This window comes from Octopus sinensis, linkage group LG20 (assembly GCF_006345805.1).
Source record: "Octopus sinensis linkage group LG20, ASM634580v1, whole genome shotgun sequence".
Classification (NCBI taxonomy): Eukaryota; Metazoa; Mollusca; class Cephalopoda; order Octopoda; family Octopodidae; genus Octopus; species Octopus sinensis.
In genome coordinates, this window is record NC_043016.1 from 30,617,470 (window position 1) to 30,631,704 (window position 14,235).

The window sequence follows — 14,235 nt, forward strand, 5'->3', positions numbered from 1 at the left end:
GGAACAATCTGATGAGAAACTTTCAACCCAAGAAAAGAATGAACAATGGAATTCACAGGTTGATGACTTTGCCAGGAGGTATAGTCTAAAGGTTTATTTTTTTTGTGACCCTAAAATTTAGTAAATTTATAATACATTCATAATTTTTTTTTTATTGAAAGCATTTTTCAAGGAGTTTTATCTTTTTGATTCTACATGTGGAAGTTTATCTCAGATTCCTTTGATTTTTATATTTAGCTTCAAGCCAGATTGCACAACATTCATGTCTCTCCTTCAAATTTTGTCATTTTCATTTCCAGGTCTTCCACTTTTAGAAAAGCACTTGACTTCATTTAGAAAGTCATATAAGTTAGCATGCAAAACAATCTAGATATACACAAGCTTTTAAGGAGTATAGAGTATGTGAATCTGAAAAAAGTCTTCGTAAATAAAATTGGATAGTTGGAAATTGTCTGGAAGCTTTGTGGGACACCCTGCCTTTGTAATTTGATAGCCAGACCTTGTTACACAGTGTCATATTGATTCTTCTTGAGGCTAAGTGTTTATACTACAACCATCTCTTTACACCATAATATGTAGGTCATTCTATTGTTTGAACAATTGAAACACTCATATGCTGAAGCCAGTGTGGGAACCATTTTTTATTCACCATTATCTCATACAGAGCAAAACTTGAAAGCTTCTGGGAGCTGACTGAAAGAGGTCAGCTGTTTCAATGGCATTCAATACTGGTCAACAAAGACAGCAGAAGATATTCTTTTGTAAAAAGGAGATCTTCATGACAGCATGAGTACAAAATAGTTTTAACCCTTTAACATATCAGGCCCAAATATTCTACCCATTTTATGTTAAAACTGGCCACATGCAAACTCTCACATCTACCCTACAATGTCATTCTTAAAATAAACAACATCATCATCAAAATCTAAAATCTCAAAACTATAAGATAATGCATGATTAATTCAAATCAATGTAAATAAATAGGCATTATATTTGACAGGGTAATCTGAATACCAAAGGATTAAAGTTTTAGCAGCTTTGGGTACTGCTTGGAGTATGTGAAAATGAACAGCAACACTCAGTTTATAGAAAGTTGACAAGTTTATCGGAGCTGACAAGAATTTTGGACTGTTCAAAGCTAATGAATTTCCTTATATTTATAATTAGAGTGGTTGCTAAAAAGGTTGATACATTAGTTAAAAGCAGAATGTGACTAAAGGCGGTGAGCTGGCAGAAACGTTAGCATGCCGGGTGAAGTGCTTTGCAGTATTTCGTCTGCCATTACGTTCTGAGTTCATATTCTGCCAAGGTCGACTTTGCCTTTCATCCTTTTGGGTTTCGATAAATTAAGTACCAGTTACACACTGGGGTCGATGTAATCGACTTAATCACTTTGCCTGTCCTTGTTTCTCCCCCTCTATGTTTAGCCCCTTGTGGGCAATAAAGAAATAAGAATGTGACAAAGCTGCTCCTTCTGCATCACGGGTTGCAACTTATTTTTGCCGGCTGAGTGGACTGGAGCAACGTGAAATAAAGTGTCTTGCTCAAGGACACAGCACACTGCCGGGAACTGAAGTTCTGACCTTATGACCACGAACCAAATACCCTAACCACTAAGCTATGCACCTACCCCACTTGCAAAATAGAAAACTAATAAAATTTGCAAACATAAATTTCACTGTAGTTAAATTTAATTGAAGAAAATAAAAAAATATAAACACCTCTTTGGTTATTAACATCATCAACGGATGGAAACCAGAATCGAAAGCACTCGGGCATTGTTTGCACAGCTGTCTTGTTGAATTAAGAGCTTCACATTTTATTTTCCTGAAAAATAAAACAAGATTTCTTAGAGTTATGCATTCTTTGTCCAATAGAGTAAGAAAGAAGCAGTGTCTGTCTTCTTATGTATTTATGAATAACTCTCATTGCATAAAATATTGCCATGTATATATAAGCATCATCGTCGTCATCATCATCGTTTAACGTCCGCTTTCAATGCTAGCATGGGTTGGATGGTTTGACTAAGGGCTGGCAAGCCAGAAGGCTGTACCAGGCTCCAATCTGATCTGGCAAGGTTTCTTCAGCTGGATACCCTTCCTACGCCAACCACAGGAGCCAGTCAGGTGGCACTGGCAATGACCACACTTGAATGGTGCTTTTTACATGTCACCACCATAGGTACCACTCAGGTGGAACTGGCATTGGCCATGACAATAACATCACTTGACTCAACAGTTCTTATATATATATATATATATATATATATATATAGAGAGAGAGAGAGAGAGAGAGAGGGAAAGAGAGAGAGAGAAAGAGAGAGAGAGAGATACATACACACACATATATGTGCATATACATATATATATATATATTGATAAAAAAATGGTAAGACAACAAAAGAAAGAAAGAGACCTCGATATTATGTAAAAAGAGGAATTTATCTGTAAATGTAATATGTGACATCAGAAACTTGGAGTTTTATCATGGCTACTGAATAATTGTCACACATTACATTTACAGATATATATATATATATATATATATATATATATATATATATATATATATATATATATATATATATATATATATATACACACCCACACACACATACATACACACACACACATATATATATATATACATACGTATGCATATATGTATATATATATATACACACACACACACACACATATAAACATATATATATACATGCACCACACACATACATACATACATACATATATATATATATACATATACACTCACACACACACAAACACACATGCCAAGTGAAATCATAGTCGTGACCGATGGCAGTGGTTATGTAACTGGTACTCAGCACATGAAAGGCACCCACTACACTCTTGGCACCCAGCTGTAGAAGCCATGCCAAATCAGCTCGAAACCTGGTGCAGCTCCCCAGCTTACCAGTTTTCAGCCAGACTGTCCAACCCATGCCAGCATGGAAAACAGATGTTAAATGATGATGATACATATACTCTTTACTCTTTTACTCTTTTACTTGTTTCAGTCATTTGACTGCGGCCATGCTGGAGCACCACCTTTAATCGAGCAACTCGACCCTAGGACGTATTCTTTTGTAAGTCCAGTACTTATTCTATCGGTCTCTTTTGCCGAACCGTTAAGTAACATAAACACACCAGCATCGTGTATATATAGGGGGACAAACACAGACACACAAACACACACACGCATATATATACATATACACATATACGACGGGCTTCTTTCAGTTTCCGTCTACCAAATCCACTCACAAGGCTTTGGTCGGCCCGAGGCTATAGTAGAAGACACTTGCCCAAGGTGCCATGCGGTGGGACTGAACCTGGAACCATGTGGTTGGTAAACAAGCTACTTACCACACAGCCACTCCTGCGCCTATAAATATATAATTCAAATAAGAAGACAAAGCAAGAATTTAGTACATCTTTAATGACCAGTTACAATTGTTTCTCTGTTTTTTTAATGTCATTGCATTAAAATTTTTAATGTCCTTCCAGGAAAAAGATTATGTAATATTTATGGATTTAAATTCTGGCATGGTACTTCATGAAACTAGCATCAGAGGTACACTTTTACATTGTGCACAATGTAAGAGCACACGTTCCTAACACCAACCACTTTACAGAGAGTACTGGATGCTCTTTATGTTGCACCAGCGCTGGCAGTGTTATCAAGTATCTTGCAAGGGAAGACCCCTGCTCTCAATGGATGAGGGGAGGAGCAGTATTGGGGAAGGTGGATTTGTGCCAGGTGATGATAAGTTAGAACATGAGAAGAGGGACAAAAATAGGTGTCTTATATTAAAGGAGATACATGGGTACCGCAGTAAGAGAATGAGAAGGGGGAGAGAGGAGAGAAAAGAGAGAGAGAGAGAGAGAGAGAGAGAGAGAGAGAGAGAAGATGGTGAAGATGTGATGGTGGTGGTGGTGTTGGTGGTGGATGTAGGCTCATGTTACAAGAAGATAGGAAACCCTATAAAGGGAGGGTCACCGATGCTACCCTTCCTCCACTAATGAAGCATCATCATCATCATCATCATCATCATTTAACGTCTGCTTTCCATGCTAGCATGGGTTGGACGGTTCAACTGGGGTCTGGGGAGCCCGAAAGCTGCACCAGTCCAGTCAATCTGGCAGTGTTTCTACAGCTGGATGCCCTTCCTAACGCCAACCACTCCGAGAGTGTAGTGGGTGATTTTATGTGCCACTGACACAGGTGCCAGACGAGGCTGGCAAACGGCCACGCTCGGATGGTGTTTTTTATGTGCCACCGACACAGGTGCCAGACGAGGCTGGCAGACGGCCACGCTCAGATGGTGTTTTTTATGTGCCACCGACACAGGTGCCAGACGAGGCCGGCCCGCTCGGATGGTGTTTTTTATGTGCCACCGACACAGGTGCCAGACGAGGCTGGCAGACGGCCACGATCGGATGGTGCTTGTTACGTGCCCACAGCACGGAGGCCAAGAATAAAATACATGTCTTTGTCCCTATAAAAGAATTAGGATTAGCAGAGGAGAACAGAGTAAACTAATCTGCTTTTAATCTATTAATAATTATTAATCCATTTTAAAAGAACAGAGTACATCATCATTCATCATAATCATGATCCTCCTCGTCGTCGTCGTCGTCATCGTCGTCGTCGTCATCACCATCACCATCACCATCACCACCACCACCACCACCACTGCTACCGCTGCCACTGCCGCTGCTGTCGCCGCCGCCACCACTACCACCACCATCACCACCACCACCACCACCATCATCATCGTTGTCGTTTTAATATCGTTTTAATTTCCTTGTATGCAATGAGTCAGACAAAGTTTATTGAGGTGGATCTTCAATGGTTGGATGCCATTCCTGTCACTTACTGTCACTTGTTTTCATGCAAGGTAATATTTCCTTATGGAAATATGCTTTTGCAGAATATCAGAAATGAACGAATATCCATTTACAACAATCACATGATGTCAAGACAAGGAGACACAAATATACCCGTACACACATATGTATGTACATACATACATACATAGGCATACGTACATACACATACGATGGGCTTCTGTCAGTAGTTTCCATGTGCCAAGTCCACTCTTGAGGCTTTGGTCAACATGAGACTATAATAGAAGACACCTGTCCAATGTGTCAAGCAGTGTGACAACTATGTTGGCGGGTGGAAGGCAAACTTAATTGCACGTTCACATCTCAACCTAAGAAAAATAAACAAGAATAAATAGGGAGTGGAGAAAATAAAGTTTTCTCTGATTTCATTTCCTTTACTTTCATTGATATTAAATTTTTTGCACATCATCCACATCATCATCATCATCATCATCAACATTTGGCATTTGTTTTCCATGCTGGCATGGGTTGCATTTTTTGACTGGAATTGGCAAGCTGGAGAGCTGCACCAGGTTCCAATCTGATTTGGCTTGGTTTCTACAGCTGGATGCCCTTCCTAGTGCCAACCACTTTATAGTGTGTACTGAGTGCTAGAGCAGGCAAGCTGGAGAGCTGCACCAGGTTCCAGTCTGATTTGGCTTGGTTTCTACAGCTGGATGCCCTTCCTAGTGCCAACCACTTTATAGTGTGTGCTGAGTGCTAGAGCTGGCAAGGTTGAGAGCTGCACCAGGTTCCAATCTGATTTGGCTTGGTTTCTACAGCTGGATGCCCTTCCTAATGTCAACCACTTTATAGTGTGTGCTGAGTGCTAGAGCAGGCAAGCTGGAGAGCTGCACCAGGTTCCAGTCTTATTTGGCTTGGTTTCTACAGCTGGATGCCCTTCCTAGTGCCAACCACTTTATAGTGTGTGCTGAGTGCCAGAGCTGGCAAGGTTGAGAGCTGCACCAGGTTCCAATCTGATTTGGTTTGGTTTCTACAGCTGGATGCCCTTCCTAGTGCCAACCACTTTATAGTGTGTGCTGAGTGCCAGAGCTGGCAAGGTTGAGAGCTGCACCAGGTTCCAATCTGATTTGGCTTGGTTTCTACAGCTGGATGCCCTTCCTAGTGCCAACCACTTTATAGTGTGTACTGAGTGCTAGAGCAGGCAAGCTGGAGAGCTGCACCAGGTTCCAGTCTTATTTGGCTTGGTTTCTACAGCTGGATGCCCTTCCTAGTGCCAACCACTTTATAGTGTGTGCTGAGTGCCAGAGCTGGCAAGGTTGAGAGCTGCACCAGGTTCCAATCTGATTTGGTTTGGTTTCTACAGCTGGATGCCCTTCCTAGTGCCAACCACTTTATAGTGTGTACTGAGTGCTAGAGGTGGCAAGCTGGAGAGCTGCACCAGGTTCCAGTCTGATTTGGTTTGGTTTTCTACACAGCTGGATGCCCTTCCTAGTGCCAACCACTTTATAGTGTGCTGAGTGCTAGAGCTGGCAAGGTTGAGAGCTGCACCAGGTTCCAATCTGATTTGGTTTGGTTTCTACAGCTGGATGCCCTTCCTAGTGCCAACCACTTTATAGTGTGTGCTGAGTGCTAGAGCTGGCAAGGTTGAGAGCTGCACCAGGTTCCAATCTGATTTGGCTTGGTTTCTACAGCTGGATGCCCTTCCTAGTGCCAACTACTTTATAGTGTGTACTGAGTGCTAGAGGTGGCAAGCTGGAGAGCTGCACCAGGTTCCAGTCTGATTTGGTTTGGTTTCTACAGCTGGATGCCCTTCCTAGTGCCAACCACTTTATAGTGTGTACTGAGTGCTAGAGGTGGCAAGCTGGAGAGCTGCACCAGGTTCCAATCTGATTTGGCTTGGTTTCTACGGCTGGATGCCCTTCCTAGTGCCAACTACTTTATAGTGTGTACTGAGTGCTAGAGGTGGCAAGCTGGAGAGCTGCACCAGGTTCCAATCTGATTTGGCTTGGTTTCTACAGCTGGATGCCCTTCCTAGTGCCAACTACTTTATAGTGTGTACTGAGTGCTAGAGGTGGCAAGCTGGAGAGCTGCACCAGGTTCCAATCTGATTTGGCTTGGTTTCTACAGCTGGATGCCCTTCCTAGTGCCAACTACTTTATAGTGTGTACTGAGTGCTAGAGGTGGCAAGCTGGAGAGCTGCACCAGGTTCCAATCTGATTTGGCTTGGTTTCTACAGCTGGATGCCCTTCCTAGTGCCAACTACTTTATAGTGTGTACTGAGTGCTAGAGGTGGCAAGCTGGAGAGCTGCACCAGGTTCCAGTCTGATTTGGTTTGGTTTCTACAGCTGGATGCCCTTCCTAATGCCAACCACTTTATAGTGTGTGCTGAGTGCTAGAGCTGGCAAGCTGGAGAGCTGCACCAGGTTCCAATCTGATTTGGCTTGGTTTCTACGGCTGGATGCCCTTCCTAATGCCAACCACTTTATAGTGTGTACTGAGTGCTAGAGGTGGCAAGCTGGAGAGCTGCACCAGGTTCCAGTCTCATTTGGCTTGGTTTCTACAGCTGGATGCCCTTCCTAGTGCCAACCACTTTATAGTGTGTGCTGAGTGCTAGAGCTGGCAAGGTTGAGAGCTGCACAAGGTTCCAGTCTGATTTGGTTTGGTTTCTGCAGCTGGATGCCCTTCCTAGTGCCAACCACTTTATAGTGTGTGCTGAGTGCTAGAGGTGGCAAGCTGGAGAGCTGCACCAGGTTCCAGTCTGATTTGGCTTGGTTTCTACAGCTGGATGCCCTTCCTAATGCCAACCACTTTATAGTGTGTGCTGAGTGCTAGAGGTGGCATGATGGAGAGCTGCACCAGGTTCCAATCTGATTTGGCTTGGTTTCTACAGCTGGATGCCCTTCCTAGTGCCAACCACTTTATAGTGTGTGCTGAGTGCTAGAGGTGGCAAGCTGGAGAGCTGCACCAGGTTCCAGTCTGATTTGGCTTGGTTTCTACAGCTGGATGCCCTTCCTAGTGCCAACCACTTTACAGTGTGTGCCGGGTGTTTTTAATGTAACATCACATGGCACTGGCACAAGTGTTTTTTACTTGGCACCGGCCGTGGATTCTTGCAGGCCAATCCTCTTTACCAGGGAGAGCTGCCTTAACACTGCTGTCGAAACATAAGAAAGAAAGAAAGAAAGAAAGAAAGAAAGGAAGGAAGAATGAAGGAAGGAAGGAAAGAAGGAAGGAAGGAAGGAAGACAGAAAGAGAGAAAGGGAGGAAGGAAGGAAAGAAAGGAAGGAAGCAAGAAAGAAAGAAAGAAAGAAAGAAAGAAAGAAAGAAAGAAAGAAAGAAAGAAAGAAAGAAAGAAAGAAAGAAAGCATTTAATATTACCAGTCTTCTTGATTTAACTTTTGTTGCAGTTCATCAATTCCAGCTGGTGGTAGTGAGACAGAGTTTTCTGGGGGTTGAGTGAGATCTGAAGAATTCCTGAGAGCTTGATTGTTTTCATTGTCTAAAATGTGCCTGCAAACATAAAACCCCAATTGCATTTATTTCAGCATTTATCTACTATATCAGTATTTCGGTATTTGGTAAACATAATGACCTGTTAGAGTTACCATTTTACTCTTTTTACTCTTTTACTTGTTTCAGTCATTTTGACTGCGGCCATGCTGGAGCACCGCCTTTAGTCGAGCAATTCGACCCCGGGACTTATTCTTTTTTTGTAAGCCCAGTACTTATTCTATCGGTCTCTTTTTGCCGAACCACTAAGTAACGGGGACGTAAACACACCAGCATCGGTTGTCAAGCAATGCTAGGGGGACAAACACAGACACACAAACACACACACACACACATATATATATATATATATGTACATATATACGACGGGCTTCTTTCAGTTTCCATCTACCAAATCCACTCACAAGGCTTTGGTCGGCCCGAGGCTATAGTAGAAGACACTTGCCCAAGATGCCACGCAGTGGGACTGAACCCGGAACCATGTGGTTGGTAAGCAAGCTACTTACCACACAGCCACTCCTGCGCCTACTTTTATATGCAAGTTTACTACTTTTATACGCAAGTGCCAACTGTTTGTTATTTAACTAACCACAACTATCTTTCATTAAGTTATGAACTGTAAGTCTGACATAAAAAAAAAAAAAATTTTGTCTTTGGATAGCCTATTTTTTTTTTTTTGCCTTTTCCTATATTGCTTCATTTTACTAAACTACTTGGATAGCTAGCAGATTATCTAGAAATGCTACATGTAAAATATTCTAGCTTCCCTTTCAGACGAAGTGAACATCTTATTTGGTTCACACCACGAGATTGAACCTGCGCACCAGCTAACACAAGCTTCTAAGAGATTAGGAGACCTTTCACAGTTTATAACCAATTGAAATATATACTGAAATCTGACAGTGTTATTCTGTCTTTAACTCATATATGCTCCTGATTGCATTTTCACAACACAAAACCTGTCCCCCTACTTGCTTGGACATAAACTCGCTAGGAAGCATCTGACTGAGCATACGAAATGTTCATTAGGTAGTGGACACCTGTAGCCAACAGTTTTGCACACTGTCCTTCTTTTCCATATTGTGAAAGCTTACTATAACGTTTAATCTAATAACGGTGAAGTTTTTTTATGGGCATATATGGGTTAAATAGGTCTTTTAACCCTTTCGTTACTGTATTTATTTTGAGATGCTCTGTGTTTCTTTCAATTACTTTAAATATAACAAAGAATTTAGTAAAATAACTTAGTTATCATTCAGCTGGTGTTAGGAACATAAATTGTGACTAAGGTTTGGTGGAAGATGTTAATTCAAAACTTATGGAAACAAGACATTTTTACTCAGAGCCAGAGCCGGTTTCAGCTGGGTTGGTAACGAAAGGGTTAAGGCTTTTTTTTTAACATTGGAATACACTGCATTTGTTTCAATTAATTTTGAAAATAGAGAAGAATTGATGAAAATAACATTGCAATTGTTAAACTTATAGGCACAAGAGTGACTGTGTGGTAAGGAGCTTGCTTCCCAACCATATGGTTCCGGGTTCAGTCTCACTCAAGTGGCACCATGGCCAAGTGTCTTCTACTATAGCTTCAGGCCGACCAAAGCCTTGTGAGTGGATTTGGTAGATGGAAACTGAAAGAAGCCTGTCGTATGTGTGTGTGTGTGTGTGTGTGTGTGTATTTCTGGGTCTGTGTCTGTCCCCCCACCATCACTTGACAACCATTGTTGGTGTGTTTTGGTTCCTGTGACTTAGCGGTTCGGCAAAAGAGACTGATAGAATAAGTACTAGGCTTACAAAGAATAAGTCCAGGGGGGCTTATTTGCTCGACTGAAGGTGGTGCTCCAGCATGGTTGCAGTCAAAATGACTGAAACAAGTTAAAAAGTAAAAGCGTACAAGAATGTAGTGTTTGGAAGATAAGTTAACGTGAAATTTTCACAAGGTTTTAGATCACTTTAAAAAACAAAGTTTTTATCAAAGAGCTATGTATGGCCTCAGGTGGGTGTGCTGCAAAGAGGGTTTGTAAATCTTTTTTTTCGTTTTGGCCATAATAGCACAGTTTTCAAGCAGTACATTTAATTACTTACGTCTTTGGTTTTATCTTCGGAGTTAAGCTTGGTGTTGGTTTACAAGTTTTCTCTAAATTAAGAGGATTTGAATTCACAGGAAGAACTAGAAATGATTGAATAATAAACGGATAAACAAATAAATGACTGAATATGATATATCTCTAGTGAATAGACTTATTTGTATTAAAAAATTTTAAAGAGAAACCTTTAAGTGATTTTAGACTGAATGTCTGTGTGTGTGTGTGTGTGTATAAGTGCATGTGTGTATGCATGCGTGTGTCCATGTGTGTGTGTATGTATGTGTGTAAGTGCATGTGTGTATGCATGCGTGTGTCCATGTGTGTGTGTATGTGTGTGTGTAAGTGCATATGTGTATGCATGCGTGTGTCCATGTGTGTGTGTATGTGTGTATGTGTGTGTATAAGTGCATGTGTGTATGCATGCGTGTGTCCATGTGTGTGTGTATGTGTGTGTATAAGTGCATGTGTGTATGCATGCGTGTGTCCATGTGTGTGTGTATGTGTGTGTATAAGTGCATGTGTGTATGCATGCGTGTGTCCATGTGTGTGTGTATGTATGTGTGTAAGTGCATGTGTGTATGCATGCGTGTGTCCATGTGTGTGTGTATGTGTGTGTGTAAGTGCATATGTGTATGCATGCGTGTGTCCATGTGTGTGTGTATGTGTGTGTATAAGTGCATGTGTGTATGCATGCGTGTGTCCATGTGTGTGTGTATGTGTGTGTATAAGTGCATGTGTGTATGCATGCGTGTGTCCATGTGTGTGTGTATGTGTGTGTATAAGTGCATGTGTGTATGCATGCGTGTGTCCATGTGTGTGTGTATGTGTGTGTGTAAGTGCATATGTGTATGCATGCGTGTGTCCATGTGTGTGTGTATGTGTGTATGTGTGTGTATAAGTGCATGTGTGTATGCATGCGTGTGTCCATGTGTGTGTGTATGTGTGTGTATAAGTGCATGTGTGTATGCATGCGTGTGTCCATGTGTGTGTGTATGTGTGTGTATAAGTGCATGTGTGTATGCATGCGTGTGTCCATGTGTGTGTGTAAGTGCATGTGTGTATGCATGCGTGTGTCCATGTGTGTGTGTATGTATGTATGTATGTATGTATGCATGCATGTGTGTATGCATGTGTATGTGCATGTTTGTAAGTGTGTGTGTAGTGTGCATATGCGTGAGTATTTTGTAAATGTAGCGATAAGTTTTCACTGTGTATATTGGCTATAGACAATAGCCTAATATTGGGGCATATAAATCCATGACAGAAAAATGGGTAATTAGTACACATAAGAACAAGTGGTGCTGGTTCAATTCACACATCTGCTAATATCTATTTTTTTCTATCATGGCTCTATATGCCCTGGTATTAGGCTATTTCCTACAGTCAATAATTATACAGTGGAAACTTGTAATTACATTTACAAAGTTATCACTCCTTTTCATTTCTTACCTTATGCAAAATATGTATGCGCGTGTGCATGTGTATGTGTGTGTGTGTGTGTGTATGTGTGTGTGTGTGCGCGTGTGAACGTGTGTATGTGTGTGTGTATGTATGTATGTATGTATGTATGTATGTATGCATGTATGTATGTATGCATGTATGTATGTATGTATGCATGTATGTATGTATTTATGTATGTATGTATATATTTATGTATGTATGTATGTGTATATATTTATGTATGTATATATCCAATTTCGCACATGTGCATTTTCTGTTTTTGATTTTTTTGACTACACAGTATAGTAGGGTCAGTTGGGCTCTATCCGTCAGAAAAATAGTACCACGAGGCAATTCACTCTGCCAGGAATTTGGAAACAACATGCTGCACTGCTTGGTATTCATGCCGGAAACTCCAATACAAACATTTCAGAATGTTTAGGTGTCAATCTGGGAACAGTGCTATCCAAGGACATACCGAGATTGATAAAAATCAAACTTCCAATCAACACGAAGGCCTACATCAACTGCCTGGAGGAGGTAATGCTGCTCTGGATGAAGAGGGTGGTTGCTAGAAGACCCTATGTCTGGCAATAGGACTCTGTACCATACCACACAAGCAGGAGGACCCAGTCATGGCTGTCAGACAATTTCTGCGACCACATCACCCCTAACATCTGGCCACCTAACTCCTCAGACTGCAACCCCTTTGATTATTATGTGTGGGGCACAGTTGAGCAAGAGATCAACAAAACTCCTTGTAACACCAAAGCTGCAACCGAAGGCAAGGATTATGGCAGCATTCATCCACTTCAACAAGAAGACCGTCCAAAAGATTTGCAGGAGATTCTGAAGTCGTCTGGAAGCCAGGGTTAAAGGCAATGGCGATTTTATTAAATAAATTTACTCTTTAGTATTTCAAGATATTTTTATGTAATTTTGGTAAATACATTTTTTTAAATGAGATGTCAGTGTTATTTTCATTTTAGCCTAATTTAAATGACAGTTTATTCACCACACCCTGTATGCACATATGTATACATATTTATATATACAATATATGTGAATACATATATATATATATATTTATACACACACATACACACACACATTTATTCGTTTTTGTTTGTTCAGAGGACAAAAACCACAAACTAAAGAAATAACATGATGCTGACTAATGGATGAATGATTTAAATAATCAAACAGTGTAAATTTACATTTGTCTGTCTTCTTTGGGAAGGTATCAAGCAATGGTGAAACACTATTTATAATTCTTATGTGCACCTGTCAAAGTCTACATAGAAGTAAAAAACACAGGTAAAAGCACCTGTGTGAGCTGGTGTTAGAATCTTATTAATCAAACTTGGTCAGTTTGCCATTTAAATATTTATGTTGAGATTGTTATTCTATCAGTGTTAAATTTTTTCAGTTTGTATCATCATCATCATCATCATCATCACCACCACCACCACCATCATCATCACCATCACCACCATCACCACCACCACCACCACCACCACCACCACCATCATCATCATCATCACCATCACCACCACCAACACCATCACCACCACCACCACCACCTCCATCATCATCATCACCATCACCACCACCACCACCATCAGCTTTTATCATCCATTTTGCCATGCTAGCATGCATTGGACAGTTTGACTGTTAAGAAAACTGGTAAGCTGGGAAGTCACACCAGGTTCCAATCTGACTTGGCATGGTTTCTATGGCTGGATGCCCTTCCTAACACCAATCGCTCCAAGAGTGTAATGGGTGTTTTTTTTATGTGCTGCTGGCGTGGGTGCCAGTTATGCAACACCACCACCAGCAACAACTATGATCTCACTTGGCTTGACAGGTCTTCTCAAGCATGGCATATCACCAAAGGTCTCAGTCACTGGTCACTAGTCACTGTGAGGCCCGATACTTGAACAGTGCTTTTTACATGCCATCTGCATGGGTACCAGGTATGAGACATTGGCATCGGCTATGACCACAATTTTACTTGGCTTGACAGGTCTTCACAAGCATGGCATATTACCCAACGTCTGAAGGGTGCCTTTTACATGCCACTGGCATGGGTGTCAGTGACATGACACCTGGCAAATGATTTCATTTGGCTTGACAGGTCTTCACAAGCATGGCATATTACCCAAAGTTTGAAGGGTGCCTTTTATATGCCAGTTACACAACACTCACACCAGCCATAACTATGATTCCACTTGGCTTCACAGGTCTTTGTCTATAACGTAATTATGTTTTCACTCCTGTGTACTTAGTATTCAAAGTTAAACGTTTGGTATAAAATATTTATG

General features: G+C 41.2%; 1 protein-coding gene across 3 annotated transcripts in view; it reads right to left on the reverse strand.

Moving 5' to 3' along the window:
• The window catches only part of LOC115222507 (TOG array regulator of axonemal microtubules protein 1-like), a 108,108-nt gene that overhangs the window by 27,433 nt on the left and 66,440 nt on the right, over positions 1-14,235 (reverse strand). For all 3 annotated transcript variants that reach the window (XM_036511566.1, XM_036511567.1, XM_029792738.2), the window contains 3 exons: positions 10,470-10,554; positions 8,253-8,384; positions 1,722-1,827 (listed from right to left, as the gene is read on the reverse strand). In XM_036511566.1, coding sequence (XP_036367459.1) covers positions 1,722-1,827; positions 8,253-8,384; positions 10,470-10,554 — 323 coding nt within the window. The remainder of the gene's footprint in view (positions 1-1,721; positions 1,828-8,252; positions 8,385-10,469; positions 10,555-14,235) is intronic.